Here is a 27733-nt window from a genome sequence, read left to right on the forward strand (position 1 = left end):
GCGCAGACTTACACCCAAGCGCCCTGGTTCTCGACTCTGCGATTCCAGGCTCCAAGACCTTTCCTAAAGTGGACCGGCGTTTAGGGTCTCCCTTGCAGTACCTGGGATGTGGGCAGTGATTGATTAATTGGGAGTTTTCTAGCTCTGGGGAAGTCAGGGGATCATCGTGGGTAAGGGCACGGGCTGTGGAGGCCGACAGACCCACTTTACAGACGGGAGTCCCAGGAAGAATGAGACTAAGGCGCTTGCAGAAGGTCACCCAGCTTGGGTTTGGGATCCATTCCATGTAGAAGTGACCACACATTGCTGACCCAGGGTGGTCAGGACTGGGATGGGTGTGCTTTCAGCATAAACTAATCCTACGGGGGAGTTAGTCCAGGTGCTGATCACTTCTGATCCATTGCTGCCTCAACTAAACCAAAGCTGCAGAACATACTAGTTCAGGCATCCATCCTTCAGGCATTTAGGGAATGGATGGAGTGACAGCAAGGTGCTGTCGACCCACCCACTGGGATGTCACTGACATGTGGGAGGCAGCACAGGGAAGAGGAGTGCAGGTTGAGAGGGAAGAATGAAGCTGACTTTCTGTGTGACCTTGGACAAGTTCCTTGCCTTCTTTGGGCCCTCGTTTCTCCGGTGGTAAGTATAGGGGTTGCACAGGGTGGCCAGCCATGCGATGGGTCCCAAAGATGGTTCCAGCCATGTCCCTGCCATCAGTGGAGTGGGAGAGAAGATTGACATGTAGAGAATTATAATCCTGAATGACTAGGATGGTGACAAAAGTCTGTGCCAGGGACTGAGGGAGCCCAGAGGAGGGGCAAATAATATCACTTGGGGAGGACGCCAGGATGAGATTTGCGTGATAGAGCCCAACATGTTTGGTTCAGCATCTGTAAGGAGGGCCTGGCCTGGGGGCAGCCTCAGGAAATATTTGTTGAGTTAGCTCTAGAATGAAGACTCAGTCCCTTGTCATCGGGGGGCTTTCTGGTCTTGCTGAAGGAAGGCCTTTTCCCCCCTCTGAGTTTCTGTCGATTACTGGGGTGGGGGGAGGGTGGATCAGAGAGACTAGGGTTCAGGTCACCCCAGTTGCCAGGCTTCCAGGGATCCCCTGATTTTCTCTTGTCCTACCTCTGCTTAAAACCTTTCAAGACTTGTTCCTTTGCCTTCAGGGTGAAGTACAAATTCTGTAGTAGATCAAGGCCTTGCACGATCTGAATTTTCTTCAGACTAGACTAGGATTCTCAGCCTCAGCATTATTGACATTTTGAAAGGTGGGTTAATTCTTTGTCGTGGGGGGCTGTCCCGTGCATTGTAGGATGTTTAGCAGCATATCCCTGGCCTCTCTACACACTAGATGTCAGTAGCACACATACCCCTTTTCCGGCTGTGGCAGTCAGAAATGTCCCAAACGTTGCTAAATGTCCCCTGGGGAGGTGCAAAATCACCCCTGCTTGAGAACCACTGGGAGAGGGGAGTGTCACCCACTGTGAAGCTCTTTTATTTCCATCAGTGTGCCTTGCTTTCTCTTTATTGCCTTTGCACATACTTCTCCCTTCTTTACCTGGTTGATCCTTACTAGTTCTGTACGTCTCAGACATCCCCTCCTCTAGGAAGCCCTCTCTGACCCTCTCAGACTGGGTCAGGGCTCCCACGGCCCCTGGGCTCTCCTGTCCCAGGCCTGTCTGCTCTGGGTTATACCATCTGCCTGTCTCTTCCGCTGGACTGAGAGCCCTTGGAGGGCAGAACCAGGACTGCTGTGGTCAATACTGTGGCCCCTGCACTGCCCAGCTTGGGACCAGGCACAGAGCAGGTGCCCGGTGTTTGTGGAATCAACAGATGTTGAGGCAGAGGCTGGGCTGGGATGGAATTCCGATGGTGGATCAGGCAGTCAGTGAGGATGTGCTGGAAAGCCTGTCTTCACGCTCCCGGCCCAACTTCATGGTCTCAGCTGCTTCTGGGTCCCTTAGCCACTGGTTCTGTAGGTTGCGTGTGAGATTGGATATGTGGGTCCCAGAGCAGGAACTGTGTCTTAGTCACTACTGTGTCCATAGCCGCCATACCCTCCGCGGGCCTGTGGGGCCTAGCACAGAGTGGGTGGACCCTCAGCAGTCTCATGCTCCTGCCAACCTGCTTCTCCAGCCAGGGGCTCAGACACATGGTCCTCAGCCCTGCCTTTCATTCCTTCGGCTAATGTATACTGAGTCCCCATTCCATACAAGGCCCCAGGCTAATGCTGGGGCTACAGCTGTGAACAGAACAGTCCCTGCCCTCTTGGAGCTCATGTTCTATTTAAGGGCTGGGCAGCGGGGATAGAAGAATGGACAGGAAAACAGTGAATAAGATAAAATATAGAGCGGGTCAGATGGTGATAAATGCCATGGACAGAGTAAAGCTGGAGAAGAGGATAGGAAGTGAGGGGTGGCTGAGAGGGTTGCAGTTTAAACAAGGTAGTTCGGGAAGGCCTCGCTGAGGAAGTGACTTTTTTTTTTTTTTAAGATTTATTGAAAGAGGGAGAGCGAGAGCTAGCGTGGGGAGGGGCAGAGAGAGGGAGAGAGAAACTTGAGCAGACTCTGCTCAGCACAGAACCTGACGTGGGGTCGATCCCACAACCCTGAGATCATGACCTGAGCCAAAACCAAGAGTCAGTCACTTAACGGATGGGCCACCCAGGGGCCCCTGAGGAGGTGACATTTGAACAAAGACTTGAAGGAGAGGAAGGACGGAGGCATGCAGATAGAGAGGGGCGGGAACCTCTCACATAAAGGGAACAGCCCATGCAAAGGCCCTGAGGTGACAGATGCCTTGCTGTTGGAAGGAACAGTGAGAGGCCATGTGGCTGAAGCCAGTGAATGAGGGGAGAGGGGTGAGAGTAGAGAGGCAGGGAGGGAGCCAGATCAAGCCAAGACGTGGAGGTCAACGTGAAGATTTCGCCTTTACTCCAAGGGAAGTGGAAGCCACAGGAGAGTTACCTTTCTTTTGAAGCATAATAGATAACACAGCATTCACCTGTCGTCAGTATGGAGTTCCAACGGCGTTTAGTGCAGTACAACCATTGCCACCCGGTCCCCATCCCCTCAGAACATTCCAGTTCCCTTTTGCAGCCATTCTGCCCCCAGCAGGGCTCCTTTTTATGACTGAGTAGCATTCCATTGTATGGATACACCATGTTCGTTAGCAGGTGTTCCTGGCTATTACCAATAATGCCCCCGTGAGCGTTTGTGCATAAGCTTTCCCCTGTCTGTACGTTCTCCTTTCTCTTGGGTAGAGACCTAGGAGTGGGGCTGCTGGTTTGTATGGCAGGTGCACATTTCACTTGTTGTTTTTATTTATTTTATTTAAACAAATTTTTTTCTAAAGATTATTTATTTATTTGAGAGAGCGCGTGAGAGAGCACGAGCAGGGGGAGAAGCAGTGTCCGTGCTGAGCGAGGAGCCTGACGTAGGGCTCGATCCCAGGACTCCAGGATCATGACCTGAGCCGAAGGCAGATGCTTAACTGACTGAGCCACCCAGGTGCCCCACACATGTCGCTTTTTAATTCTCTGCCGTACTTTTCAAAGCCCCAGCTCCGTTTCCCCACCAGTAGTATACAGTCGGTCTGGCTTCTGCACGCCCTCACCGACACTTGTGATTGTCCGTCATTTTGATTGTGGCCAGCGTCGTGAAGTGGCTTCTCATTGCAGTTTCCATTTACGTTGCTGTGGGAGGGTTTCCAGCCAGCTTGGGTGGAACCAGGTCCAACAGACCTGGTTGGACCTTGAGTGGAGCCAGGTCCAACAGACCTGGGGGTCAACCAGACCTGGGTTCAAATCCTGGCCTGGACTCATTTTCTGTTTCTTGACGGAAATCAGCTCAGACCTGCTGGAAAGCCTTACTTGGCCCCCGGTGCTCCAGGAGCAAGGCCAGCCCTGAATGAGGGGGCCCTGTGTCTGTCTCTGACCCTGCCTGGTCTCCCAGCCAACCACTTCCCGGAACTTGTCCCTCTCCCAACATGCCCTTCACCCAAATTTCAAAAATAGCTCCTCAGGCAGGCCTCTGACTACTTAATCCAAAGTGGCTCCCTGTCCCCACCCCATCTGCCCCTGCCGCTTTCCTCCAGAGCACTTTTCCCATTTACCAGTTTGAATGATGCCGTTGACTGTTCCGTGGGTGTGTTCCCCTCTAGACCCTGAGCTCCAGGAGGGCAGGGCCCAGAGCTGTCTGCCCACTGCCTACCACGGAGCGTGGCGCATAGTAGGTGCTCAGGAAACATTTTTTTCAACGCACAAAGGAGATAGTTTCTGTCTGTAACACACCAGTACTTTATCAGCCTGGCCCTTGGGTCGGAGACGGGAAGTGACGTGCCCAAGATCTCCCAGCCAGGACCCGCGGGATCCCAGGGCCCCCACCTTCTGCCACGGCGGTGTCCTGCACATCGGGAGATACAGGGATGAGCTCTTGCTGGTGAAGGGGACAAGGCATGACAAACGCCAGGGAGGGGGTGGGCTCGGGGCTGTGGCGGGGGGAAGGCTGGGCAGAGGCGGCCTGGAGGGGAGTGGTGTGGGGGGCCTGGGTGCTGCGGGCAAGCCCTTCGGGGAGCACATGTTGATTCCACAGGGGTTTACTGAGCCCCTGCTCTGTGCTGGGCGGTGCTTCTGCCCAACGGTGACCATGACAGGCCTGACCCTGCCTCTGGAAGGCGGAGTGGTGAGGGTACAGAGCTGGGAGGAGGGAGAGGACCCGGGAACCAGCAGGTGCAAGGAGGGCGGGAAGAGCTTCCCCATCTCAGGCCCTTCCTGGCGTCACGGAATTCCCTGCCTCTGCGCTTCTGTTTCTGAGTGGAGATTCTTCTGGGAAGCCCTGCCTGACCTCCCTGGCCTACCCATGCCCTTGTCATCCTGCTGCCCTTGTCCTTCGTGAGTGACCCAGACAAATGGCTTAGCCCCCCGAGCCTCCCTTTGCCCGGCCGCCGAGTGGAGGTACTCAGGGCTCTGGCCCCACAGGGCAGTGTGTGCTGTTTGCGGCACGGACCTCTGTCGTGGCTCACACTCTGGCTGTGTTTTTCTACGTCTGTCTCCTGCTGGATAGGAGCCCCTGGAGGGGACAGGCGCCGCACAGGGCTGGCCACAGAGGAGGCCTTAGGAACTGTTTGCCCAGGGAAGGACCTCTCAGACAAACCCGGGCCTTCCAGAATCTGGCTCTGGTCACCCTTCTGCATTTTTCCCAGTGGCCACCTTGCATCCTGAGCTCTGGCTTCAGGGAGCAGTGTGGGCAGTCCTCACCACCAGACTTTTTTCCCCCTTTCCTTTCTGTACTCGCTGCCTCCTCTGCATTGCCCCCTTGTTACATTGTAGGCCTCAGCTCCAATGGTCCCTTCCTCTAGGAAGCCCTCCCTGACCTCCAGGCTGGATCAGATGTCCCCTCTGGGATCCTATAACCCCATCCTGTGCACTCTGGATCATCCCTGTCTGGGGACTCTTTGGCTCCCCGCACTGGACTGTGATCCCAAGGAGGGCAGCACAGGGCTGTCTCGGTCACCTCTGTGTCACCAGCACAGAGTAGGTTTTGGGGGAGTGTTTTTGTCTTGAAGGAATAAGATCCACCACCCTTCCTGGGTGATTTTATTCATTCATTCTCCACTTATTGATCAAGTACCTACTCTGTGCGTAGCCCTGTGCTGGGCCTTGGCATGCAGTGGTGCCTAAGACAGCCCCAGTGCCTCAGGTGGCATCCGCCCTCCTTAAGCTCGTCTCTTGTTTCCTGCAGGTGACCAGCAATGGCAGCATCGGGAGGGACCCGCCGGCGGAGACCCAGCCCCAGAACCCACCACCCCAGCCAGCACCCAACGCCTGGCAGGTCATCAAAGGCGTGCTGTTCAGGTGAGCAGATGACGGTTGGTTTTGTTCACTGAAAAAAATTCAAATAAGGAAAGCATAGAGAAAAAAGGAAAAAGTCACTGGGGATGACCATCACCCTATCGGTGGAGATCTTTTTCTTCTTTTAATATGACAGAGTTTTTTTGTTGTGGTCGTGGTAAAATACACTGTTGTGGGGTTTTTTGTTTGTTTTTTAAGATTTTATTTTTAAGTAATCTCTACACCCAATGTGGGGCTTGAACCCACGACCCCAAGGTCAAGAGTCCCAAGCTCTACCGACTCAGCCAGCCAGGCGCCCCTAAAATATACTGTATTTGCTAGGGCTGCTGTAACAAATAGCTCAGTCCGGGGGTGGCGGTGCTTAAGCAACAGAAATTTACTTTCTCACAGTTCTGGAGGCTACAAGTCTGAGATCAAGGTGTCAACACGTCTGGTTTCTTCTGAGGCCTCTGTCCTTGGCTTAGATGGTCATTTCCTGTGTCCCTACATGGCATTCCCACTGTGTGTGTCCGTGTCCTAATCTCTCATAAGGACACCAGCCCGCCCTAGTGGCCTCACTTAGCTTTAATCACCTGTTTAAAGGCCCTGTCTCCAAATACAGCCACTGAAGTACTCGGGGTTAGAACTTCAACATATGAATTGGCCGGGGAGGGGGGTTCGCGGGGAGGGAACAGGGACACACACACAGCTTAGCCACAACATGTACATTACATAAAACCTTCCGTTTTAAAACCTATTTTTAAGTGCACAGTTGTGCAGCAATCACCACCAACCATCCCATTCATCTCCAGAACTTTTTCATCTCCCCAAACTGAAACTGTGTCCATTAAGCACTTACCCCCCATTTGCCTTCCCTCCAGCCCCTGGCACTGAGCATTCTACTTTCCATCGCTATGAACTTGACTGCTCTACTTACCTCATATAAGCGGAGTCCTACAGGCTGTCCATTTGTGCCTGGCTGGTGGTGATTTTTGTATGGGTGCATTCAAATGGTCATTTCCTGGGCCGTGGGAGCACAGGGCCTGCCTTCTGGAAGCCCGGCCTCTCACCAAGGCCCTCGGGAGATGCTGGGTGGGGGTGGGGAGATTTCCTGGGGCTGAGTTCTTGCCTCTGTAGGCAGTTCTGTGACAGTTCCCTTCTCTGCTCTGGGCCTTTTTTGCCCATCTGCAAAATGGACATTTCTTTGTCTTTCCAGACACATATTTTAGCGAAATGTTCAAGAGACAGGCTCTGCATTTAAGCAGGCACTTTCTGTCCTTATCAGCTATAAGGAGTTCCATGGCAGAGTTGTTTGGTAGTTGGTTTATTAAGGTTTTATTTAAATTCCAGTGAGTTTGGGGCGCCTGGGTGGCTCAGTTGTTAAGCGTCTGCCTTCAGCTCAGGTCATGATCCCAGGGTCCTGGCATCGAGCCCCGCATCAGGCTCCTTGCTCTGCAGGAAGCCCGCTTCTCCCTCTCCCACTCCCCCTGCTTGTGTTCCCTCCCTCGCTGTCTGTCAAATAAATAACTAAATAAAATCTTTAAAAATAAATAAATAAATTCTAGTTAGTTAACCTACAGTGTATTAGTTTCAGGTATACAATATAGTGATTCAACAATTCCGTGCATCACCTGGTGCTCATCATGACAGGTGTACTCCTTCATCCCCGTCACCCATTTTACCCATCCCACACCTACCTCCCCTCTGCTAACCAGCAGTGTGTTCTCTGTAGTGAGGAGTCCGTTTCTTGGTTTGTCTTTCTCCCTCTCTCTTTTTTTTCCTTTACCTGTTTGTTTTGTTTCTTAAATTCCACAGATGAGTGAAATCCTTCTCTGACTTATTTTGCTTAGCATCTAGCTCCATCCATGTCTGGCAAATGGCAGGCTTTCATCGTTTTTTATGGCTGAGTAATATTCCATCACACACACACACACACACACACACACACACACACACACACACTTTCATCGTTTTTTATGGCTGAGTAATATTCCATCACACACACACACACACACACACACACACACACACACACACCATCTTTATCCATTCATCCATCAGTGGATGGACATTTGGACTGCTTCCAAAATTTGGCTGTTGTAAATAATGCTGCTGTAAACACCAGGGTGCATGTATCCCTTTGAATCAGTATTTTTTTTTTTTAAAGATTTTATTTATTTATTCATGAGAGACAGAGAGAGAGAGAGAGAGAAGCAGAGGGAGAAGCAGGCTCCCAAGGAGCAGGGAGCCCGATGCGGGACTTGATCCCAGGACCCTGGGATCATGACCTGAGCCGAAGGCAGACGCTTAACCATCTGAGCCACCCAGGCACCCTGAATCAGTATTTTTGTATCCTTTGGGTAAATACCTAGTAGTGCAGTTGCTAGGTCTAGGGCAGTTCTGTTTTTAACTTTTTGAGGAACCTCCATGCTGTTGTCCACAGCGGCTGCACCCATTTGCAATCCCACCAGCGGTGCAGGAGGGTTCCTTTTTCTCCACATCCTCACATGGCCCGAGTTGTTTAAACCAGTCCTCCCCTTGGCTAGGATGGCCTCACATGGCCGTGGCCTGCTACCAGGGAGCCTGGGAAATGTCTTTATTCTGGGAAACCAAGCACCCTGCTGAAAGCAGGAATTCGGTTCCTGAGTAAGAAGAGAGTGGTTTGGGTGAGCCAACTACTTGTCTCTTCCAGGCTGTCTTACTCGTTTTTTATTTTTTTTCTAAACTTATAAATAATACACATTTATTGTAGAAAGTAAACTTGAATACAAATGTGTAGAAAGAAAGTAACAAAAGCGTAACGGATCGGTGGCCATCCCATAAGCACACCCCTGCAGTTTGCCTTCAGTGAGATTGTAGAAGGATGCTCACAGACAGTTGTTGAAATGAGAGAAAAACTGCAAACAGCCTGCTTGTCCAAACTGGAGGATCAGCTACGGAAATGGCGGTGGGGGCGCTGGTAGAGTCAAATGATGTGTAGGAGTGCAGGTCTGTTCCCACATCTCAGTCCCCCCGCCTCCGAGCCGTGTGTCCTGGTTGGCTGATGGTCCCTCTTGTGCCTGAGTTTCCATCTCAAGAGGTCGGAAGACTGCCAGTCAGCTCGCAGGTCACGAGAGGATGCTACGAGGCTCTGGCGCCCGCCCAGAGTTGGCCAGGATCACTTTTGTTGTTGAGTGTTAAAAAACTTTAGAAAATTACAAAGAGAAACTGCTGGCGCGGGTGGGGGGGGGATCCCCACCATCCCAGATGCAGTCAACAGTCACATTTTGGTGTGGGCCAGGCCCGCCGGCTGGTACCCTCCGACAGTGCCACGCAGGATGCGAAATTCCTCGCTGTTCCGCCCGTAAGCTTGGGCGCCATCCCTGACGTGCCCCCGATCTTCTTCCACTGCGGAGCCTCCGTCCCCTCCCTTCTCCATTCCACTCTGCCCTGCCGTGTCCAGTAAGAACCTGGAGTTTCTTACCTGTCAGTTTCTTCTTTTTTTTTTCATGCTCCAAGCAGCTGCGAATAAAGATTATTTTTATCTTTCCCTTTGCTTTTACATAAGAGCAGCCTATTTTACAGAGTTCTGCACCTTGATTTTTTCTCATTAACAATATATCTTAGAAATCTCTCCACATCAGTACATAGGGCACTTCCTTCAGATAGACATTTTTAATACAGTCCCAGCTTAAGCTCATTTCCTCCCTTAGAACCAGGCCGCACCGAACAGCCTGGCTGGAGGTCCGGAGAACATCTCATCTGGCACTCTGACAGTGGGGTTCAGGGTTTGTTTTCATGGGCCTGTGAACTCTCCAAAGCTTTGAGTAGACTGCATGGGAATGGCCTTTTTCGGGGGAGAGAGAGTGGAGTCTGGTTTTCAGCGCCTGTTCACGTTATACCCCCTGGTTACCTGGGCGTGGGGGATGGGACGGGAACCAGGTGGGAAAATGGATGAGGTGGGAGAGTTTTCATTCTGTCTTTTCATCTGTTTAACATCTTTCTGAGCCCATGAATGTAGGATACCTAGGTGGGGTGGGAGGGAAGATTGCACGTCTCTTTTCTTTGCTGAGTCCAGGAGGTTGAAAAGCATTAGGGGGGCGCCAGCCCCCTATAGGCCTGTTGTCAGAGGGTAGGGCTTCATGGCCTGGGATGTGTGGGTGGAGGGGTGTGGCCATGTGCCCTCTGAGAGGACCCACAAAACTGTGGGTGTGCAGGTAACACACAGGTACTCTTCAGGGGACTGGGGATCTGGAATCCCTAAAAAAACTGTCTGGTCCAGTCGGCCTCATTTTACACATGGGGACCCAGAAGCCCAGAGGGGTTGGGACTCCTGCAGGCCACACAGTAAGCCAAGGCAGGGCTGCAAGTGGGTGTCCTTGCTCCCACATCCTTGGCATATGTACTAAAATGGGAGCCTCTCTTGGATGTGGAGGGTTCCCCCGAGATTACCAGTCCCAGACCTTCCTCGGCCGTTGTGCGTCAGGGACTTCTTGGGGAGGCAGCAGATGGCTCAGCTGGGCCGTGGCCCCTGAGACCCCAGACCCCAGGGCTCCAGAGCTGCTACAGGCAGAGACCAGTCCCTGTGCCTGATCCTGCCCTCCGGTGTGGTTTGGGGCCCACCTACACTAGAATTCCCTTGTAGTATTTTTCCATTCCAAAGGGTTTGTCTGCCTCTTTTCCTATGATGAAACTAATAATAGCTAACACTTCTAAAGTACTTACTGAGTGTATACCAGGCTTCATTGTGGATGATATATATTTATCATGGGTGCATATGTGTATATACTTAGATAGAGATACATATCCATGCATTTAATGCTTACAAACAACCCCGTGAGGTAGGTAGTGTCATTATCCCCATTTTAACTGTTGAGGAAACAGAGGTCTGGAGAGGTTAGGAGTCTTGCCTGAGGTCACACAGTTGATAAGAGATAGAGCTGGGCTTCAGATCCAGGTATTGCAGCTTAGAGGCTGAGCGCTTAACCTCTGCTATATTGCTTTTCATAGTAATTAATAAGTACTTCTCTCATTTAATAATTACACAGCAGCATGTGTCTGAGAGACCTGAATTAACACAAGAGAAGTATTTTATTTCTCTCTCATGTACTGTTCTGGCTTAGACCAGGATTCTGCAGTCTTCTGCAACCCAGATTCTTTCTTGCTTTTTGTTCAACCATCACTAGGTTTTGCCCCTTATCTGCATGGCTTAAGATAGCTGCTGAAGATCCAGCCATCGCATCTGCATTCTAGGAGGGAAGAAGAAATCAAGGAGGCATGCTCTGTCTCTTTAACGACACTTTCCCAAAGCCCAGCACAGTACACGTTGTTTAAATTTTATTGGCCAGGACTTCACCCTGTGTCCACTCCCTACCTATAAGCAGGGCTGGAATTACAGTCTTTATTCTGGGTAGCCAAGGGGTCCAGCTAAAATTTAAGAGTTTCCTTTTTGAGACAAAAGGGGAAGATGGATATTGGGAAACATCTAGCAATCTGCTATAGTTTTGTTTGGAGGCTTTTCTTTTGTTCATTAAAAAGTAAGAAAGAAATTCAAAAAGAAAAGCCTAAAGAAGAATGTAAAAATCACCTACGGATAACCATCATTCGTCATTATTGTATTAGTTGTGATCCTTTTACATGTTGATTCATATAAATGCTGGGGTTTTTTTGTTTTTGTTTTATTTCTTTGTGATCCTTTTACATGTTGATTCATATAAATGCTGGGGTTTTTTTGCTTTTGTTTTATTTATTTTTAAAGATTTTATCTATTTATTTGACAGAGACACAGCGAGAGAAGGAACACAAGCAGGGGGAGTGGGAGAGGGAAAAGCAGGCTTCCCGCTGAGCAGGGAGCCCGATGTGGGGCTCGATCCCAGGACCCTGGGATCATGACCTGAGCCGAAGGCAGACGCTTAACGACTGAGCCACCCAGGCGCCCCTTGTTTTTGTTTTATTTTTTTTTTAAGATTTTATTTATTTATTTGAGAGAGAGAATGAGAGAGAGAGAGCACGAGAGGGAAGAGGGTCAGAGGGAGAAGCAGACTCCCTGCTGAGCAGGGAGCCCGATGTGGGACTCGACCCCGGGACTCCAGGATCATGACCTGAGCCGAAGGCAGTCGCTTAACCAACTGAGCCACCCAGGCGCTCTCTCTGTTTTTATTTCAATGTAAAGCAAATACATGGTTTGGGGGTTTTGGGGGTGCATGTGTTTTTGGTTTTGTTTTGTTTTTTTTTTAAAACGGACAGCTTTTTTAAAAGATTTTATTTATTTATTTGACAGAGAGACAGCAAGAGAGGGAACACAAGCAAGGGGAGTGGGAGAGGGAGAAGCAGGCTTCCTGCTAAGCAAGGAGCCCAAAGCGGGGCTCAATCCCAGGACCCTGGGATCATGACCTGAGCCGAAGGCAGACACTTAACAACTGAGCCACCCAGGCACCTTGTATTTTGTTTCTTTTTAAAGATTTTATTTTTAAGTAATCTCTACCCAATGTAAAGCTTGAACTCACGACCCCAAGATCAAGAGGCACATGTTTAGGGTCCCTGGGTGGCTCCGTCGGTTAAACATCTGACTCTTGATCTCAGCTCAGGTCTTGATCTCAGGGTCGTGAGTTCAAGGCCTGCGTTGGGTTCCATGCTGGGTGTGGAGCTTTCAGAAAAGAAGAGTTGCATTCTCTACTGACTGAGCCAGCCAGGCGCCCCAGTGTGGTACTTCTGAAGCTCTCTTGATACCAAATTTTGAGGGTTTTTTTATAACAACAAATTCTGAAACATTAGAGTTCAGTTGTTCTGAGCATCTCAAAGTTATATATAAGAATAATTTCAGGCCTAGGATGAACATATTTTCCTCCAGAGAGGATGTGCTTTCCTTCTGCCGCTGGCTGCTTGGGGCATCATCCATCCAGGGTCTCCTTGCGCCAAGTTCAGGGCTCTGGCTGTGTCTACCTGGTGACTCTCCGGGAAGAGTAGGCCTCGCCTGCCTCCCCTGGTCCTGAATGTGGCACCCTGTGGGGTCTTAACTCTCTGGTTATCCTGTGTGGGCCCTCACCTAGCATTTCTGTTACCCATCAACATACCTAGCAAATGTCCTCAGACACAAAAAGAAGCTTCTGTTGCTTTTTTACTTCTTTTTTTTTTTTTTAAGATTTTATTTTTTTGTTAGAGAGAGCGTGGGCGAGAGAGAGAGTGAGCAAGGGTACAAGCAGGGGGAGCTGCAGGCAGAGGGAGAAGCAGGCTCCCTGCTGAGCAAGGAGCCCGATGCGGGACTCGATCCCAGGGCCCTGGGATCATGACCTGAGCCGAAGGCAGACGCCCAACCGGCTGAGCCACCCAGGCGCCCCTGCATTTTTACTTCTTTTGGTTCCAGTCTTCCCTTCAGTTTTTGCCTGGTAAATCTACAGTCTTGTCCATTTGGTGTTTTTAAGAACATGTACTTCCATATAATCATACGTAAACCTGATAAAGAACAGATATGAGCAGAATATATTCTTGTTTTATCAGGATATGTAATTATATATGTAGAACTAGTACTGATATGTTCTTAGTATATTCACTTTTACTAAGTTCTTCCAGTTGGCTGCTTCCAGCAGCTGTGTTGGTCTGAATAGCCTAGGCCAATATTACTACCAATTGGGACTAACCCTTTACTTACTCTCCCCTTCTCAGCGTTCAATTGATTTAAGCTCTAAAATGTTGCTCTCAAAGCTGCTGTGCGTCTAAAATGCTGAGATTCCAGTTCTTAGGGGTCCCTGACTTTGGGATTCTGGGGGCCTGGTGTACTAGGTTTCCTAGGTCAGAGGGTAGAAGGTCCAAACCCTGCATCCCTGTGGTCACTGGGGGCTTCTGGAGGACTCATGGGGCGGGGGTCTGCGTGGAAACGGGGGCAGCACCCCAGACGTGGCATCTGGGGCATCTTGGCTTCTCACCGGTCCAATGACTGCCTTCTCAGGGGCCCTCCCTCCTTGGTTGCCAGCCATGGGTCAGGCCCCCAGTGCGTGCTGTGTCAGAAGGAGGTCAGGTGGGCCCACGATGGAAAGAAAAGGCTTGGGACTCACTGTCTGACCCTCTTGCCTCCTCAGGATCTTCATCATCTGGGTCATCAGCAGCTGGTTCCGCCGAGGGCCGGCCCCTCAGGACCAGGCAGGCCCCGGGGGAGCTCCGCGCGTCGCCAGCCGCAACCTGTTCCCCAAAGACACTTTAATGGTAACTGCTGGCTGGGAGGCCAGACTCGGGAGGCGACCAAGGGGGGGGGGGGCGGAGAGGGAGTGACATGGGCATTTGGAACAGACAGGTTCCTCGTTGCTGTCAGCTGGGTACAGGTCCAGGGTTGAGGAACTCCGGGTCCATCCTCAGCCCATGAGACCTGTGTCACTCTAGCAACACCCCTGAGGAAAAAGTAAATTCTTTCAGTTTTGTGGGGAAGAGGGACAGCAAAGGTTTCACTCAGCTGTTGTTTTTTTTTTTTTAAAGATTTTATTTATATATTTGAGAGAGAGAGAATGAGAGATAGAGAGCACGAGAGGGAAGAGGGTCAGAGGGAGAAGCAGACTCCCTGCTGAGCAGGGAGCCCGATGCGGGACTCGATCCCGAGACTCCAGGATCATGACCTGAGCCGAAGGCAGTTGCTTAACCAACCGAGCCACCCAAGCGTCCCTCACTCAGCTGTTTAAAAACTGTTTTAACAGGGTCCTAACATAACCTATTTCAAAAGTGCATTCAGGTCTTAAAAGTTGCAAAGGGAGAAGAAAAAAAAAGTTGCAAAGGGAGGTGTGCAGGGATGGGAAGGGAAGGAGTGGGAAAAAGAGAGAGAGAGCGGGGGGCCAGACAGAGCAGCCCACGAGAGCGAGCGAGAAGAGGGAGGCGTGTGCTGTCCTGCTGGGTCCCAAGGGGCCAGGGCTTGGGGTTCAGGACCCCCACAGGGAGTGCCCGGACCCCAGTAATTGAGACTTCTCCCACCTTTCGCTTCTTGCGCAGAATTCCAGTTAGCAAGGGGTGACCATGGCTCGGCGAGCCTCTCTGTCAGTGGGCCTTCAGGGCTCTGTTCAGAGATGGCCACGGGCACCTGAGAAGGGAGGGCGCTGTCTGCGGGCCAGCTCTGCACTTCCTCTGTGTTGTCAGGAGTCCGCTAGCCCTCTCGCAGCTCTGGGCTTTCTCCGTGAGCCTGTAGATCTCTGACCACGCAGGCTGTACGAGAAGGGAGAAGATCATGCAAGGAGACTCGATCCCTTCTGACCCCAAATTCTACCTCTTTTTTTTGGTTTTCTTTTAAGATTTTTTTTTTTTTATTTATTTGACAGAGAGACAGCAACAGAGGGAACACAAGCAGGGGGAGTGGGAGAGGGAGAAGCAGGCTCCTGGCTGAGCAGGGAGCCTGATGTGGGACTTGATCCCAGGACCCCCGGGATCATGACCTGAGCCGAAGGCAGTTGCTTAACCAACTGAGCCACGCAGGTGCCCCCTTTTTTTTTGGTTTTCAAAGTAAAAATAATGGGGCTTGAACTCGCTCAGTTGCATGCCCTACCGACCAAGCCGGTCAGGTGCTGAGCCCAAATTCTAATTGGCAGGCTGGCCATTCTTCCACTGCTTTTTGCTCATGGATGCCACAGCCTGAGACCAGGAGAGCTGTGGTGGGGGGTGCGGAAAAGAGAAAATGGGTTCTGGGGGCTACTGTTCTTCACTGCCCCCCCGCCCCCCCCCCCAACTCCCACCACAAAGTCCTTCATCTTAGTGCACTAACCGCTGCCCCGGCTCTGGCTCTTGGTCTGCACCTTCTCCGGCTGCCTTCAGAAGCTCTCGGCAGCAGCCCTGAGCTCCCTCCCCGCCCCTCCCCTGCCCACAGAACCTGCACGTGTACATCTCCGAGCACGAGCACTTTACAGACTTCAACGCCACGTCAGCGCTGTTCTGGGAGCAGCACGACCTCGTGTACGGCGACTGGACTAGTGGCGAGAACTCGGATGGCTGCTACGAGCACTTCGCCGAGCTCGATATCCCACAGGTGGGGCCGGCTCCTGGGCTCCGGCTCTAGGGCTGCGCTGCTCACGCTGGGGGGTCTTTCTTTGAACCGGCTCCAGGTCCTGCAGCCTGAGTTTGGGCTCCAAGCCTGACGCTGCTGCCGTCCACCTGCTGTGTGACCACAGGGAGGCCCTGGGGGTCTCTAGGCCTCAGCCTCCCCAGCTGACAAATGTGAACAGGGTTGGAATTGGCCTCGGATCTTCCCAGCTACCTACAGGGGCGTGTAAACCTGTGCTTTAAACCAGTGAAAGATGAGTAACCGACCTTAGGGGTGCTGGCAGCCCTGTTTGAAAGTGGTAGTTAATACCGATGGAGCACTTGCTGTGTACTCCGTAGTAAGTGGGAGCCTCCCTGCTGCCTTGTGAAGTGGCAGCTATCCTCTCTGTTTGACTGACTGATAAGGAAACTGAGGTACAGAGAGCTTGGGTGACTTACAAGGTCAGAGAGCTTGTGAGAGACTCAAGCTCAGGCTGTCTGGCTCTGGACTCTCACAGCCCCAGGCTCAAATCCTGCCTCCTCCAGGAAGCCTTCCTTGACATTCAGGCTCAGGCAGTGGACCCCCTCTGGGCTTCTGCATTCAAGCCTGCACACTCTGGGTGGTCACTCCTGGGGCTGGTTTGGTCACCGCTGTGTCCCCAGCCCTGCTCAGCATGGGGCCAATACTTCAGCGAATACACGAGTTGGTGAATATAATCAATCAGTGAATCAGTGGGTGTTGATATCTCTTTGGGGCCACCCTCTCATTCATTTCTCCCTAGCAGGTCTTCTCCTCGGCCCCTGGGGGGAGGGGGCATGTCTGCTCTGTCTGGGTGCCTCGAAGCAGGGTCTGGGTTCCGTCTTTCTGAGGCGGGTAGGATAACTATACCGGGGGAAGGGGGGCGCGGTTCCACTGAGACCTCCGGCCCCGCCCCCAGAGCCCTCCCTGAGATGCGATCCCCGGAAGGCTCAGCGGGTAGCAAGTTGGATGGTGAGAGCCATTCCCAAGCATGCCAGTCAACCCTCCTTCCCAGCTTTGGGGCGGGAGGTAGCCCGTTTGTGCCTGATTTAATTTACTATTTGCATTTCCCATGCAGGGCCACAGGGGAAGCACCAGGTTTGGTCAGAAGCAGAAGGAAGGGGTGAGGGGGGGTGGGGAGCCCAGCTGGAGCCTTTTCTGGGGTTTCCATGGGAAAAGCAGGGCAAGCAGGGGAAACAGCTTAGGATTGGCTCCTTCGGATGTCGGATGTCAGTGGGCTCTGGGCTAGAGGGGTGGTCTCCAGCTGCATGTACCCCATCCTGGGTGATTTAGGGAAGCTTGGTATGTAAAAGTTATTAGATCAAGGGAGTAGGTGGAGTGTGGGCTTGGGATTGGCTGGATTGCATATAAAAGATGTGTACAAAGGCAGGTGAGTTGTCTCTAGGAATTAGTAGCCCTGGAAGGGGCAAGTCTCCTCAGCCAGCTAAGAATACCCCCCCTCCCCCAACCCCATTGCCCCCCCACCCCTGCCCCAAGATGTTAAAACAGTGAAAATATATAAAACATGATGAACGCAGAGGTGGGCTTAAAAGGCAGGGAAGTGAAGGGAACAAGTAAATCCAAGTTCTGCACAGAGCTCCGACAGAGGCCTCAGATCGGCCTTGGCTGTCGCCCCAGGGCCTCAGGCAAGTGGCCGCCCTCTTGGGTCTCCTCATCTGTAGCAGGTGGGGCTGAGAATAGTCCCCGTCCTGGGAGATAGCAGGTGACAGGCACAGGCAGAGCGGGGGACACAGATGGTGAGGGGAGAGCCGCACAGGAGCCCACAGACTGAGTTCAGATCCACTGATGCACCACGTTACACAATCCCTGCGTGAGGCCCCGTTGCCTCACATGGAAGATGGGAGTGGTCACACCACGCAAAGCATGAGGTTTACGTGCGTCAGTCATACAAAGGTGAACGCACTGGGTTCGGTGGTTACCATTTGAAGGGCCTGGAGCAGGGCCTGGGCCATTGTTTTACTGTCGAATGGGTTAAGCTTGCTGGCGTGTGTGGAGCTCCTCCTCTGTGCCCACGTGGACGCGCCGGGTGCTCTCAGATAGTCTTCCCAGCGCTGCTTATCTGCATGGCTCAGGCGGGGCGCGGAGGCCTCAGTGAGGCGGAGCCTGGGTGTCCCACAGCCAGGGTGTGCTCCAGCTGGGACTCGAATCTGAGTGTGTCTGACATTAGCCATTTGCTCTTGGCCGCTCAGCCCCACTGCCCACCCGAGCGCTCAGTACCGGGGAGCTGGGGGTGGTGACGCTGCTGGGGCCGGGTGCCAGGAGGGGCTTCAGCGCGTCCCTTTTCCCTGTCGGCCAACCTTGCAGAGCGTCCAGCAGAATGGCTCCATCTACATCCACGTCTACTTCACCAAGAGTGGCTTCCACCCAGACCCCCGGCAGAAGGCCCTCTACCGCCGGCTCGCCACGGTCCACATGTCACGGAGTAAGCACCCCCGCCATGTGGCAGACCCCCTGTGCCAGGGGGGCCAGGCCAAGAGGGCAGGCAGGAAAGCCTGGGCCCAGGGAGGCTGGGGTCCGCGGGCTGGGCTCGAGCCCCACCCACCCGCTGCACCTCTGCGGACACCTGTGAGCAGACGGGAGAGGAGTCAAAGAGCAGGTAGAGAACGGGACTTCTGAAGGGCAGGGGACAGTGGTCAGAGAAGGGCGGGGCTGGCTCACGCACGCTTGTAGGCCTGGTCAGAGCAGACACTCAGGAGCGGTCTGTGAATGAACAACAGGAGAGAGCAGGGGAAGCGGGAGGACTCTGGGCTACGTTTGATCCCGTGTGAGGTCTGTAAGTGTGTCTGTGTTACCCCAGTCCCTGCGAATGGGAGCCGCACAAACGTGCCACCCTCCAGGGGCTTTGTGCAGCGGTGCCTGGCTCCTGGGCAGCCCATTTAGATGGTCCCGTGAGAGCATGCTATGAGGGCCGCGCAGCCGGATGAGGTCCCCCGTTCTCATTCTGGCTGGCCACCCGGCCATCCCGACTGCAAGCACAAACCCCAGGGACTGTGAGTGACCCCGGGAAGCCTTGGGTCAGGGCGAGCCATTTGCGACTTCTGACATGGCCCGGTAGTGAGCGGGGGTCTTCTCCACCCAGAGGATCGTCTTCCAGTTCGTCGCTTCTTGCACACAGGTGTTCAAAATTCAAGTAATTCAGCAAGACAGTGCAAGTCCGCCGTCTCCTGTTCCCCTTTCCCCTCGTGCCCCGGCCCTACTCCCCACAGCCCACTGCCTGCAAGTTCCTGTCGCTGTTTCTCCGCTGTTTAACCTCCAAAGCTCCCCCGAGGGGAGAGAAGCCCAACACAGGAACGAGATTTTTGAGGAGATTAATACTCAGTTTTTAGGTGCTTTTGAGTACGTGGCTTATTGGCATCGGAGCCGCGTGCTGAACGTAGTCCTTTTTCCCTTCGTTTTGTATGAGATGAATCGTGGTTGTGCAGATTTTCCTTTTTTTCCTCCCTCTTGGGGTCTTTGTCCTTGAATCCACTGTGTCCTGATTGGCAGCCCTGGGCCTCTCTCGCCATACTTGAGTTTCAGCAGATCTAGAGATTCAGTGGCTCCCTCGGAAAGTTCCCTTCCCCCTGTCATGAATCTCGTGTGCCCGCCTCGCTTTTATTTCATTGCCCCTGGGGGTTTAGTTCAGATCCCTCCGGCTGTTTCTGTGTGGGGCAGCAATAGATGCGCTTCTACTTGTTGGGTTAGGCCTTCCCTAACTTCGGGGCTGTAAAAATATCCCAAAGGATGAGAATTTTTTCATTATCCTCTGTAGTGGGCAAAACAAACAGTTGGTGAACCCGTGTCAGCCTCCAAAAAGTGATCTGGAAAAGTCCCTTTGTGTGTGGTGAGCCCTGTTCTGTGAGCGTGTCTGTGGAATGTGGTCCGTGGGACGTTCTGCCCAGCTGGCTTCCTTTAGCAGGATCTGGTGCAGGCGGAGGCGAGCAGAGGGAGTGCAGCTTGCATGGGTAGCCTCCGCGGTTGTGGCCCCGGGAGCGGCATGGATCGGGGGTCCGACCTAAATGTGCCTGACGCCTCAGAGGTTGTCTTGAATGTGACAGCCGCGCTCTTGCATCCCATTTGCCCCCTACCGACACCACTGTTCTCTTCTGTGGTTCTGCCTTTGGGGAATGTGCTCGGTATCGAGGCGTGGTTAAGGTCACATCCACGGTCAGTGTGACACATGGTGGCATGGTCTGCAGAAGAGAATGTGCGGCCCCTGGACCTGAAGAGCCCACTAGGATTCCCCAGGCCTCCCTCCCCCGTCCCACACCTGGGACGGCTTGGAGCAGGGGCGGGAAGGGGCTCAGAGCTGGCCACACGCCAAGTCCAGAGGGAAGAACGAGAGTGTGGGGCCAGAGAAGCCCCCCTCTGCCCGGAAGCCCGGTAGTCAGTACCTAGAGCAGCACGGTCCCATGGATATGACACCAGCCCCGCAAGTCCTTTATGCTTCCTAGTGGCCACGTGAGTGTTAGTAATAATCTTATTGACGTCAACATACGGTCATTTCAACATGTAATCAGTGTAAAAAATTAGCGAGCTATTTTACATTGTTTTTTGCGTTAAGTTTCGAAGTCCACTGTGTGTTTTACACTCGCAGCAGATCTTGGTTCGGACCAGCCACCTGGTCAGTGTCCGTAGCCTCGCGTGGCCAGTGACTGTACTGGCTGGTGCAGTTCTAGAAGCTGTAACCCCTAGAAAGGGGGACTCTTCTCCCAGACAGAAGCCAGGTCCATCTCATGTTACAGTCCAGTCTGAATGCCACCCGGTTGTAGAATGTTCTCCACTTAAACCAAAGCCTCTCTCCTCCTGCGGCGGGGCTGGGCACAGCTCCTGCCTTCCCTGGACAGCCTCTCCCAGGTGTGGAACAGTGGCAGAGCGTGTCCCCCTGGAAGGTTTCCTCTAGGATGCCCACCCTCGGGTGTTTCCTGTGTTCCCCGGAGGGGGGGGGCAAGGTCTCACATGAACTAACATGATAGGAGTGGGGGTTAGCGTTCATGGTAACAAGAAAGAGCAGCAGGCCCTGGGCTGAAACCGAAAGCCAATTCCCAGAAGCATTTTTGAACTTGAGCTCATCCATAGACTCCAAAAGCCCCAAGCCCTGGTTCTGGGTGGTTGGGAGGGATCTGGGCCCTGTGGTTTGTGGAAGTGTGACGGGCGCAGATGCGGCCTGGCTGTGCTCTTCACAGTGGTCCTGCCAAGAAGGGGTGGTGCTTTGAACCCCCTTCTCCAGAGGAGGGACTGAAGCCCAGGGAAGTGACGTAGCTCACCAACGTCCCTCAGGGAGACAGAGCCAGGATATGACCCCAAAGCCCCCGCTCTTGGCCAGCTCCCTTTCCCATTTCCCCATCTCTCCCGGGCCCGCAGGGGCAGGATGGAGAAGTCACCAGATGGGCAGGCCGTGGTTCGTCCCAGCATAAGGAAGAGTGAAAAGTACCAGGCCAGGGTGGAGGAGGGGAGATGGGGCATAAGCAAGCACCGGCCTCCTCTTCCTGCCAAGTCTTGGCACTCTTCCGGGCAGGGCGGCAGGGAGCATGTAGCCCACCTGGCCCCCGCAAGAGAAGTGAGGTCCACTCCTGGCTGGGGATTCACAGCCCCATAGTAGTTCTCATATTGGTGGCTCGGGCCTTCTCCAGAACTGTCTGCAGCCCGCCTGTTGATGTTCACGGGGTTCTACTAGTTGTCAGTCCTGGGGTTCGTGGACTGGAGCGGGCAGAGAGCAGGCCAGCCAGCCGACGGGGCGGCGAACTGGGGGCCAGGATAAAAAGTGGGGAGGGAGGCAGAAATGGCGAGCAGGACAGCAGGATGGCCTCCTGCAGTGGGGTGGGCAGGGAAGCCTGTGGAAGAGGGGCATCTCACATCGCACCGGGGACCGGAAGGCTACGAAGGAGCCCACCGGGAAGGTTCCGGTCGCGGTGGATGCGTGCCAGGGAGATGGAGCAGGGCCTCCGAAGGCCCGGGGCTGGCAGATCTGGGGAGGGAGAGTGAGGCGGGCGAGGGCAGGAGGTCAGTGGGGCCGTGGTGAGCGTCACAGGTGCCCTGCTCGGGGAGCGGGAGCCTTCTGGGTTTCTGGAGCAGCGGGAGAAGAACAGACGCTCGGTTTAAAAAGAATTGCTGGTTGCCCTGTGGAGAGCAGGTCGTGGGGGCAAGGACTGTGGTCATCGGGAGGGGCACGCCGTGGCTGGCCCGGGCTGGGGCCCCGGAGGTGGGAGGAGTGGTTGGATGTGAAGCACGAGCTGGGGCGGGGGTTGGGGGGGGGGGCGTCCCTGGAATGGCTGATGGAACGGATGGAGCAGATTCTGGAGAAGGAAGACTCCAGGTTTTTGCCTGGGGCAGTTTGGCAGGTGTGGGTGTCCCTGCCAAGATGGGGAAGTGGACGGGATGAGGTCTGAGAGGGCAGCTTCGGCTCTTGGGCTCCCGTTGCCGTCCCCTCGTTTCGGGGTGCAAGAGCGCAGCCAGGAGACCAGCGAGTGGCTGGCGGCGGGCAGCGGTCTGGTGTCTGGTGCCAGTAGCTCTCCTGTCTGCCCTCTTGCCTCCACCTCCCCTCCCACAGTGATCAACAAATACAAGCGCCGGCGGTTTCAGAAAACCAAGAACCTGTTGACGGGAGAGACAGAAGCCGATCCAGAAATGATCAAGGTAAATGGGAGCGGAGCTGTGGGGCCTTAGGGGTGCGTCTGGGCCCTTCACCGCCCGGCAGCCAGCCCCCGTGGGTTCCCCTCGGACACTACCACTGAGCCCCTGTGGAGGCTTGGTCGGGCCGCCTCACCTCTCTGGAAACCAGGCGAGGAAGCAGAGCTGCCTTTCAGGATGGGGCGGATTTCAGGCAAGGGCATAGCAGCCAGCACCCAGGGAGCAGGTACTTAGACGGACTTAGACGCTTCGCCCCGGCCCTGTCGAGAAGGTCCTGTCACTGTTCCCGTTTTCAGACAAGGAGACTTGCCCCAAGTGTCCCAGGCAGGATGTGGCAGGGCCAGGATTCACGCGCAGGCAGCCCGGCCTAGAGCGGGCAGCCGATAATGAGACTGTAGCAGGAATACTCCCTGGCAGGCTGGGGGCGCTGGGGGGTGCTAACCTGTGCTGGGCCCCAAGAGCCCAGGGAAGGGAGAGGGAGGCTTTCTGCACAGGGACGAGAGGGACGGCCCCCGTGCAGAGGCTGCGTGTGGGTCCCACACTCGTGCTGTCACCAGGCCACGCTTTGCAGCCTGGCATATGACCGCATCCACATGCTCAGGCCTCGGTTTCCTGCTCTGTTAGGTGGCTGGGGGACGGGGGGGCGTGGGATCCAGGGAGGGGGTGGGGAAGACTCTGGAAAGGCTGGTACGGGGATCATCTAGAGTAAGCCCTCGGCCAGCGGTCACTGTGGTGGTTTACTCTTCTGCTATCTCAATGTCACGGAAGCCCTCAGGAGGAAGCAGGCAGGTGCCTCTGAGGCCCCCCCCTCCCCCAACCCCGCCTCACCCCATCTTCCCTCAGAGGGCCGAGGACTACGGTCCCGTGGAGGTGATCTCCCACTGGCACCCCAACATCACCATCAACATCGTGGACGACCACACGCCATGGGTGAAGGGCAGCGTGCCGCCGCCTCTGGACCAGTGTGAGCCCCCAGCCCCCTCGGGCCCCAGCCCCAACTCCCTGCGAGATCTGACTGGGTCTCCACCACTCCCAAGCTCCCCCCACCCCGGCACTCCCCTTTCTCTCCTCTCCTTCCTGCACCTCCCGGTGACCCCAGCGCTGACCCCCTGTGTGCCCAAACCAGTCCTCTGGCAAGCCTCATCTAGCCCATGAGCTGTTGCCAACTTTTGAAGTTGAGACGGCATCGCTGAAAAACCCAGATTCCTGACTTCTTTTACAAAACCCTGATATGTGGTCATTGGCGGGGCAGCCGTGGGTTGGAACCAAGCCACGGATGTCCCCTTCAGGTGGGGCCTGCCCAGCCCTCTCTACCCCATCCCCTCCACGGAGGTCAAGCAGCTCTTCAGCTCCCTGTGGTGTAGCCGAGAAGCATCCCCTGTTCTCTGCCCGGGGTCCCCATGGACATCTGAATCTGCCATCTTTGCCCTTGGAGGCCCAAGGGATGTCCCCGCCCTCTTGGGTGCCGGTGACCTCCGGCCCTGGCTGAGCGGTGGCCCTGCCCCACGTGCCCGCAGATGTGAAGTTTGATGCCGTGAGTGGGGACTACTACCCCATCATCTACTTCAACGACTACTGGAACCTGCAGAAGGACTACTACCCCATCAACGAGAGCCTGGCCAGCCTGCCGCTCCGCGTCTCCTTCTGCCCACTCTCGCTCTGGCGCTGGCAACTCTACGCTGCCCAGAGCACCAAGTCGCCCTGGAACTTCCTGGGTGACGAGCTGTACGAGCAGTCAGACGAGGAGCAGGACTCGGTGAAGGTGAGGCGGGACGGGGGCTTTCCGGCCCCTTCCTGGGCTGCACGAAGGGGAAGTGGGCCCGCCGGCAGCCTGGGGACCTCCAGCCCGAGCTCCCTGCCCAGTTTCGCAACCTCCCGGGCCCCCTCCCCATAGCAGGCCCTGGCTGGCTCTGGGGGGGTCCTTGTCATCTCGTCACGGCTTTTCTGTCGCCTCAGCCAGGCCTTTCAGGTCTGGACCTGCGCCCCTGCCCCCGCCCCCAGCCTGTCGCCTTGACCCTGGACTCCGACTCCAAGCTTCTGCTCCCTCTTAGCGCATCCTTGAACATCTTCTGTTCCCACCTTTCTCTTGGCCTGCGTCTGTGACCTGGAGACTCGGCTGTGCCTCCCTGGGCTTGTCTTCGGTGCCGAGTTTCCAGTCCTCACCCCAACCGTCCCTTCATCTGCCTCAGTCACCCTGCCTCTCGCCCCGTCACTGTCACCCCGTCCCCCCGACCCCCGCCCGTCTGCACAGCGCTCACCCGGCCCTCCGTGTCCCTCCGCCCACCCTCACCCACTCTCCTGCTGGCCGGTGTGCTCTCTCCTTCCCCGGGGAAGCTCCGGGGCTCAGGGCCTCCAGGGTCCGGGGGAAGGAGAGTGGGGCTGGCTAGTGAAGGTGCTGCAGCGGTCACCCCTGGGCGAGGGCACGGCTGTGCTCACAGGCATCGCCCCCCACCCCCACCCCCAGGTTGCGCTCCTAGAGACCAACCCCTACCTGTTGGCGCTCACCATCATTGTGTCCATCGTCCACAGTGTCTTTGAGTTCCTGGCCTTCAAGAACGGTAGGGTGGGCCCCTGGGGCCGGTGAGGGGCCATGGGGGTGCTGGGGATAGGAGGCTGTGTGGTGGGGGGTAGGGCCTGCCCCCTTCCCCCTCTTCCTCCTTCCCCATAGGTTCTCCCTCTATGTGGGGTCTCTCGGCCCCACTCTCCAGAGGCCTGAGGAGCTGGGGAGGGTAATGACCCCAAAACTCCCAGCCCAGAAACTCCCATCCAGTGGGTGTGGCACTGGGGAAGGAGCTGGCCTGCTGCTCCGGCAGAGGCCGGGATGGCACCACCAGGAAGCGGGGCCGGGGAACTCCGAGGCCGGGATCGATGAGGGAAGCCCCAGAGCCGCTCCTGCTGCCCCACACAGCAGGCTTCTCGTTGGGGGAGACCCCTCGAGGCTGAGTGGGGGCCTACCTGAGTGGGAACTTGACAGCCCTGTCGCCAGAGGGCCCCTAGGTTGCAAAGGCCAGCAATGCTGATGGCCAGCACCCTCATCGGTTAGCTTGTGGAGTCCCCACAGCCCCAGCCCCAAGAGGAAGCCTGTCATTACCTCCAGGCTCGCAGGTGAGGAAGTGGAGGCTCAGAGAGGTTAGGTAACTTGCCCGCAGTCACGCGGCTGCCAAGTGACAGAGCCAGGGTTTGGACCCAGGCAGGGGCTGCGACGCCCGCTTTCTTCCTCGGAGCCGAGTGGGCCACTGCGTCCTTCCCTAGGGAGGCCTGCTGCTCTGTAGCTTGTGCTGGCAGCGGTCCTAGCGGGTGTTGCCGTTACGGACACAATAGTGCCACAATCGAGCGTTACCTTCTAGAAGTTCCTAACATCCAAACTGGACGGTAGGTGGTGGCGACCACTGGGAGGGAGGGAGTTGTTAGCGGGGCCGCATGGAGCACTCACCGTGCCCGGCCACGCCCGGGCGCCCGGACTGCCTGCTGACTTCGAGCTGGGTCGCCCCACGGTCCCACTTCCTCCTGAGAAATGAGGGCACGGAGGGAATCGTCCCTTGCCTGAGGTCACCCAGTGGGGGGCATGGGCCCTGGGCGCCTTTACACCCCGTGCTTGTTGCCTCCCTGGCCTGAGGCGGGACTCACATTACCCGCCTCCAACCGAACTCCGTCTCCAGACCCATTCTTCCCAGTCAGTACTGGGGGGCTCTAGGAGTGTCCCCGTCAGGTCTCCTCAGGGCCTGATGGTCCGATAGGGGAGTGGGGCAAGCCTGCCGAGCGTGCTGGAGCTCTGGAATCGGAATCAGAGCGGGTGGACAGCTTTGCACGCTGATGCAGGGCCAGCCGTGTGTGCCCCTGGGCCTGGCTTCGCTTCTGTAAGACCAGCATCATGGTGGGTCGGCTGCCTGTGGCTGCGGGTGTTAGGCCGCACTGGTACCTGCTTTGGCCCCTGGGAGGCCAGGGCTCAGACAGGGGCTGGGGAGGAGCTCTGGTTGGGGACCAGAGCCCAGGGCCTTGTCTGCGCCCCAGGAGTGTCTGAGGTCCTTCCAAGTTTCAGGGTGGTGGGCTAGAAGAGCTGGTCTCGAAGTGCACGTCCCAGAGCCTCCTGCCCAGGGGAGGCGGCCTGGCACCAGGTGGACAGCCAGGTTCTGGTGTCGTGCAGACTTGGCTTGCATCCACATTCTGCCAGGGCAGGCTCTGTGGCCTGAGGAATGGGGCTTCCCTGAGCAGCCTCGGCTCCCAGCGTGTGGCGAGCACCAGGACATGGCAGGGGCCACCGTTCCCATCCCTGCCGCCACCACCCTGTCGACTGCTCTGGGTGGCGCCCGTGAGGCAGAGACTCTTCATGGGAGGGGAGGGTGGTGTGCACCCCTCCCCCTTGGCAGACCCAGCGCCACGTCGGGGTTTCTGAGGGGGATGGGGCCTGAGGGAGCTACGGGAGGGACTCAGAGGCTCCATAGCCTCTCGGCTTCACCCCAATCCTGCGCAGATATCCAGTTTTGGAACAGCCGGCAGTCTCTGGAGGGCCTGTCCGTGCGCTCCGTCTTCTTCGGCGTGTTCCAGTCTTTCGTGGTCCTTCTCTATATCCTGGATAATGAGACCAACTTCGTGGTCCAGGTCAGCGTCTTCATCGGGGTCCTCATCGACCTCTGGAAGATCACCAAGGTCATGGACGTCCGGGTAAGGTCGGGCCCCTGTGCTGTTCTGGGGGCCGCCGGGGGGTTGGAATGGGGGTTGTCTGCCCCAGCCAGACCCTGGAGCTGGCCCCTGGGGGTTTCCCAATGCCTGTTGCACTCCCAGGACCAAGGGGATTTTCGCACCAGGGGATTTTTTGGGTCACACGTGGGGCAGGGGAACTGGGAACAGTGAGGAAGGGCAGGGGCTGGAACTGGTGGGGGTGGGGGGTGGGAGCCAGGGTGGCAGCTGACCATGACCTCCCTCTCTATCTGCAGCTGGACCGGGAGCACAAGGTGGCAGGACTCTTTCCCCGTCCAACCTTCAAAGACAAGTCCACGTATATCGAGTCCTCGACCAAAGTGTATGATGATGTGAGTGTCCCCCACAGTGGGCCCCGGGGAGGGTCTCCAAGCACCCACACACCTCTGGACCAGGACATGGGCGGTAGGTGGGGGTCCAGGGCATCTGCCTGCCGACTGACGGGCCCATCCATTCTTTACGGCCTGTGTCACACCCGCCAGTGTTCCGTGCCTGCCGTGTATACTTCCTGTCCAAGTCCAGAGTTCCCAGGGCCACCTGGAAATTCCCCTGGTCTGGCCTGCCAGCCCAGGTGTGGGTGGGTGAGG

The 27733-nt window shown here is 55.5% G+C and overlaps 1 protein-coding gene across 1 annotated transcript in view; it reads left to right on the forward strand.

Moving 5' to 3' along the window:
* CLPTM1 (CLPTM1 regulator of GABA type A receptor forward trafficking) overlaps window positions 1–27733 on the forward strand; it is a 29601-nt gene that overhangs the window by 351 nt on the left and 1517 nt on the right. Inside the window, exons 2-11 of the mRNA XM_028087935.2 lie at window positions 5745–5857; window positions 13888–14011; window positions 15648–15806; window positions 18144–18261; window positions 22369–22454; window positions 23292–23412; window positions 23966–24210; window positions 24913–25006; window positions 26920–27110; window positions 27383–27478. Of these exons, the coding sequence (XP_027943736.1) occupies window positions 5745–5857; window positions 13888–14011; window positions 15648–15806; window positions 18144–18261; window positions 22369–22454; window positions 23292–23412; window positions 23966–24210; window positions 24913–25006; window positions 26920–27110; window positions 27383–27478 (1347 nt within the window). The remainder of the gene's footprint in view (window positions 1–5744; window positions 5858–13887; window positions 14012–15647; window positions 15807–18143; window positions 18262–22368; window positions 22455–23291; window positions 23413–23965; window positions 24211–24912; window positions 25007–26919; window positions 27111–27382; window positions 27479–27733) is intronic.

This window comes from Eumetopias jubatus, unplaced genomic scaffold (genome assembly GCF_037043125.1).
Source record: "Eumetopias jubatus isolate StellerSeaLion01/CBP00866 unplaced genomic scaffold, mEumJub1_p1.0 scaffold_10, whole genome shotgun sequence".
Lineage (NCBI taxonomy): Eukaryota > Metazoa > Chordata > Mammalia > Carnivora > Otariidae > Eumetopias > Eumetopias jubatus.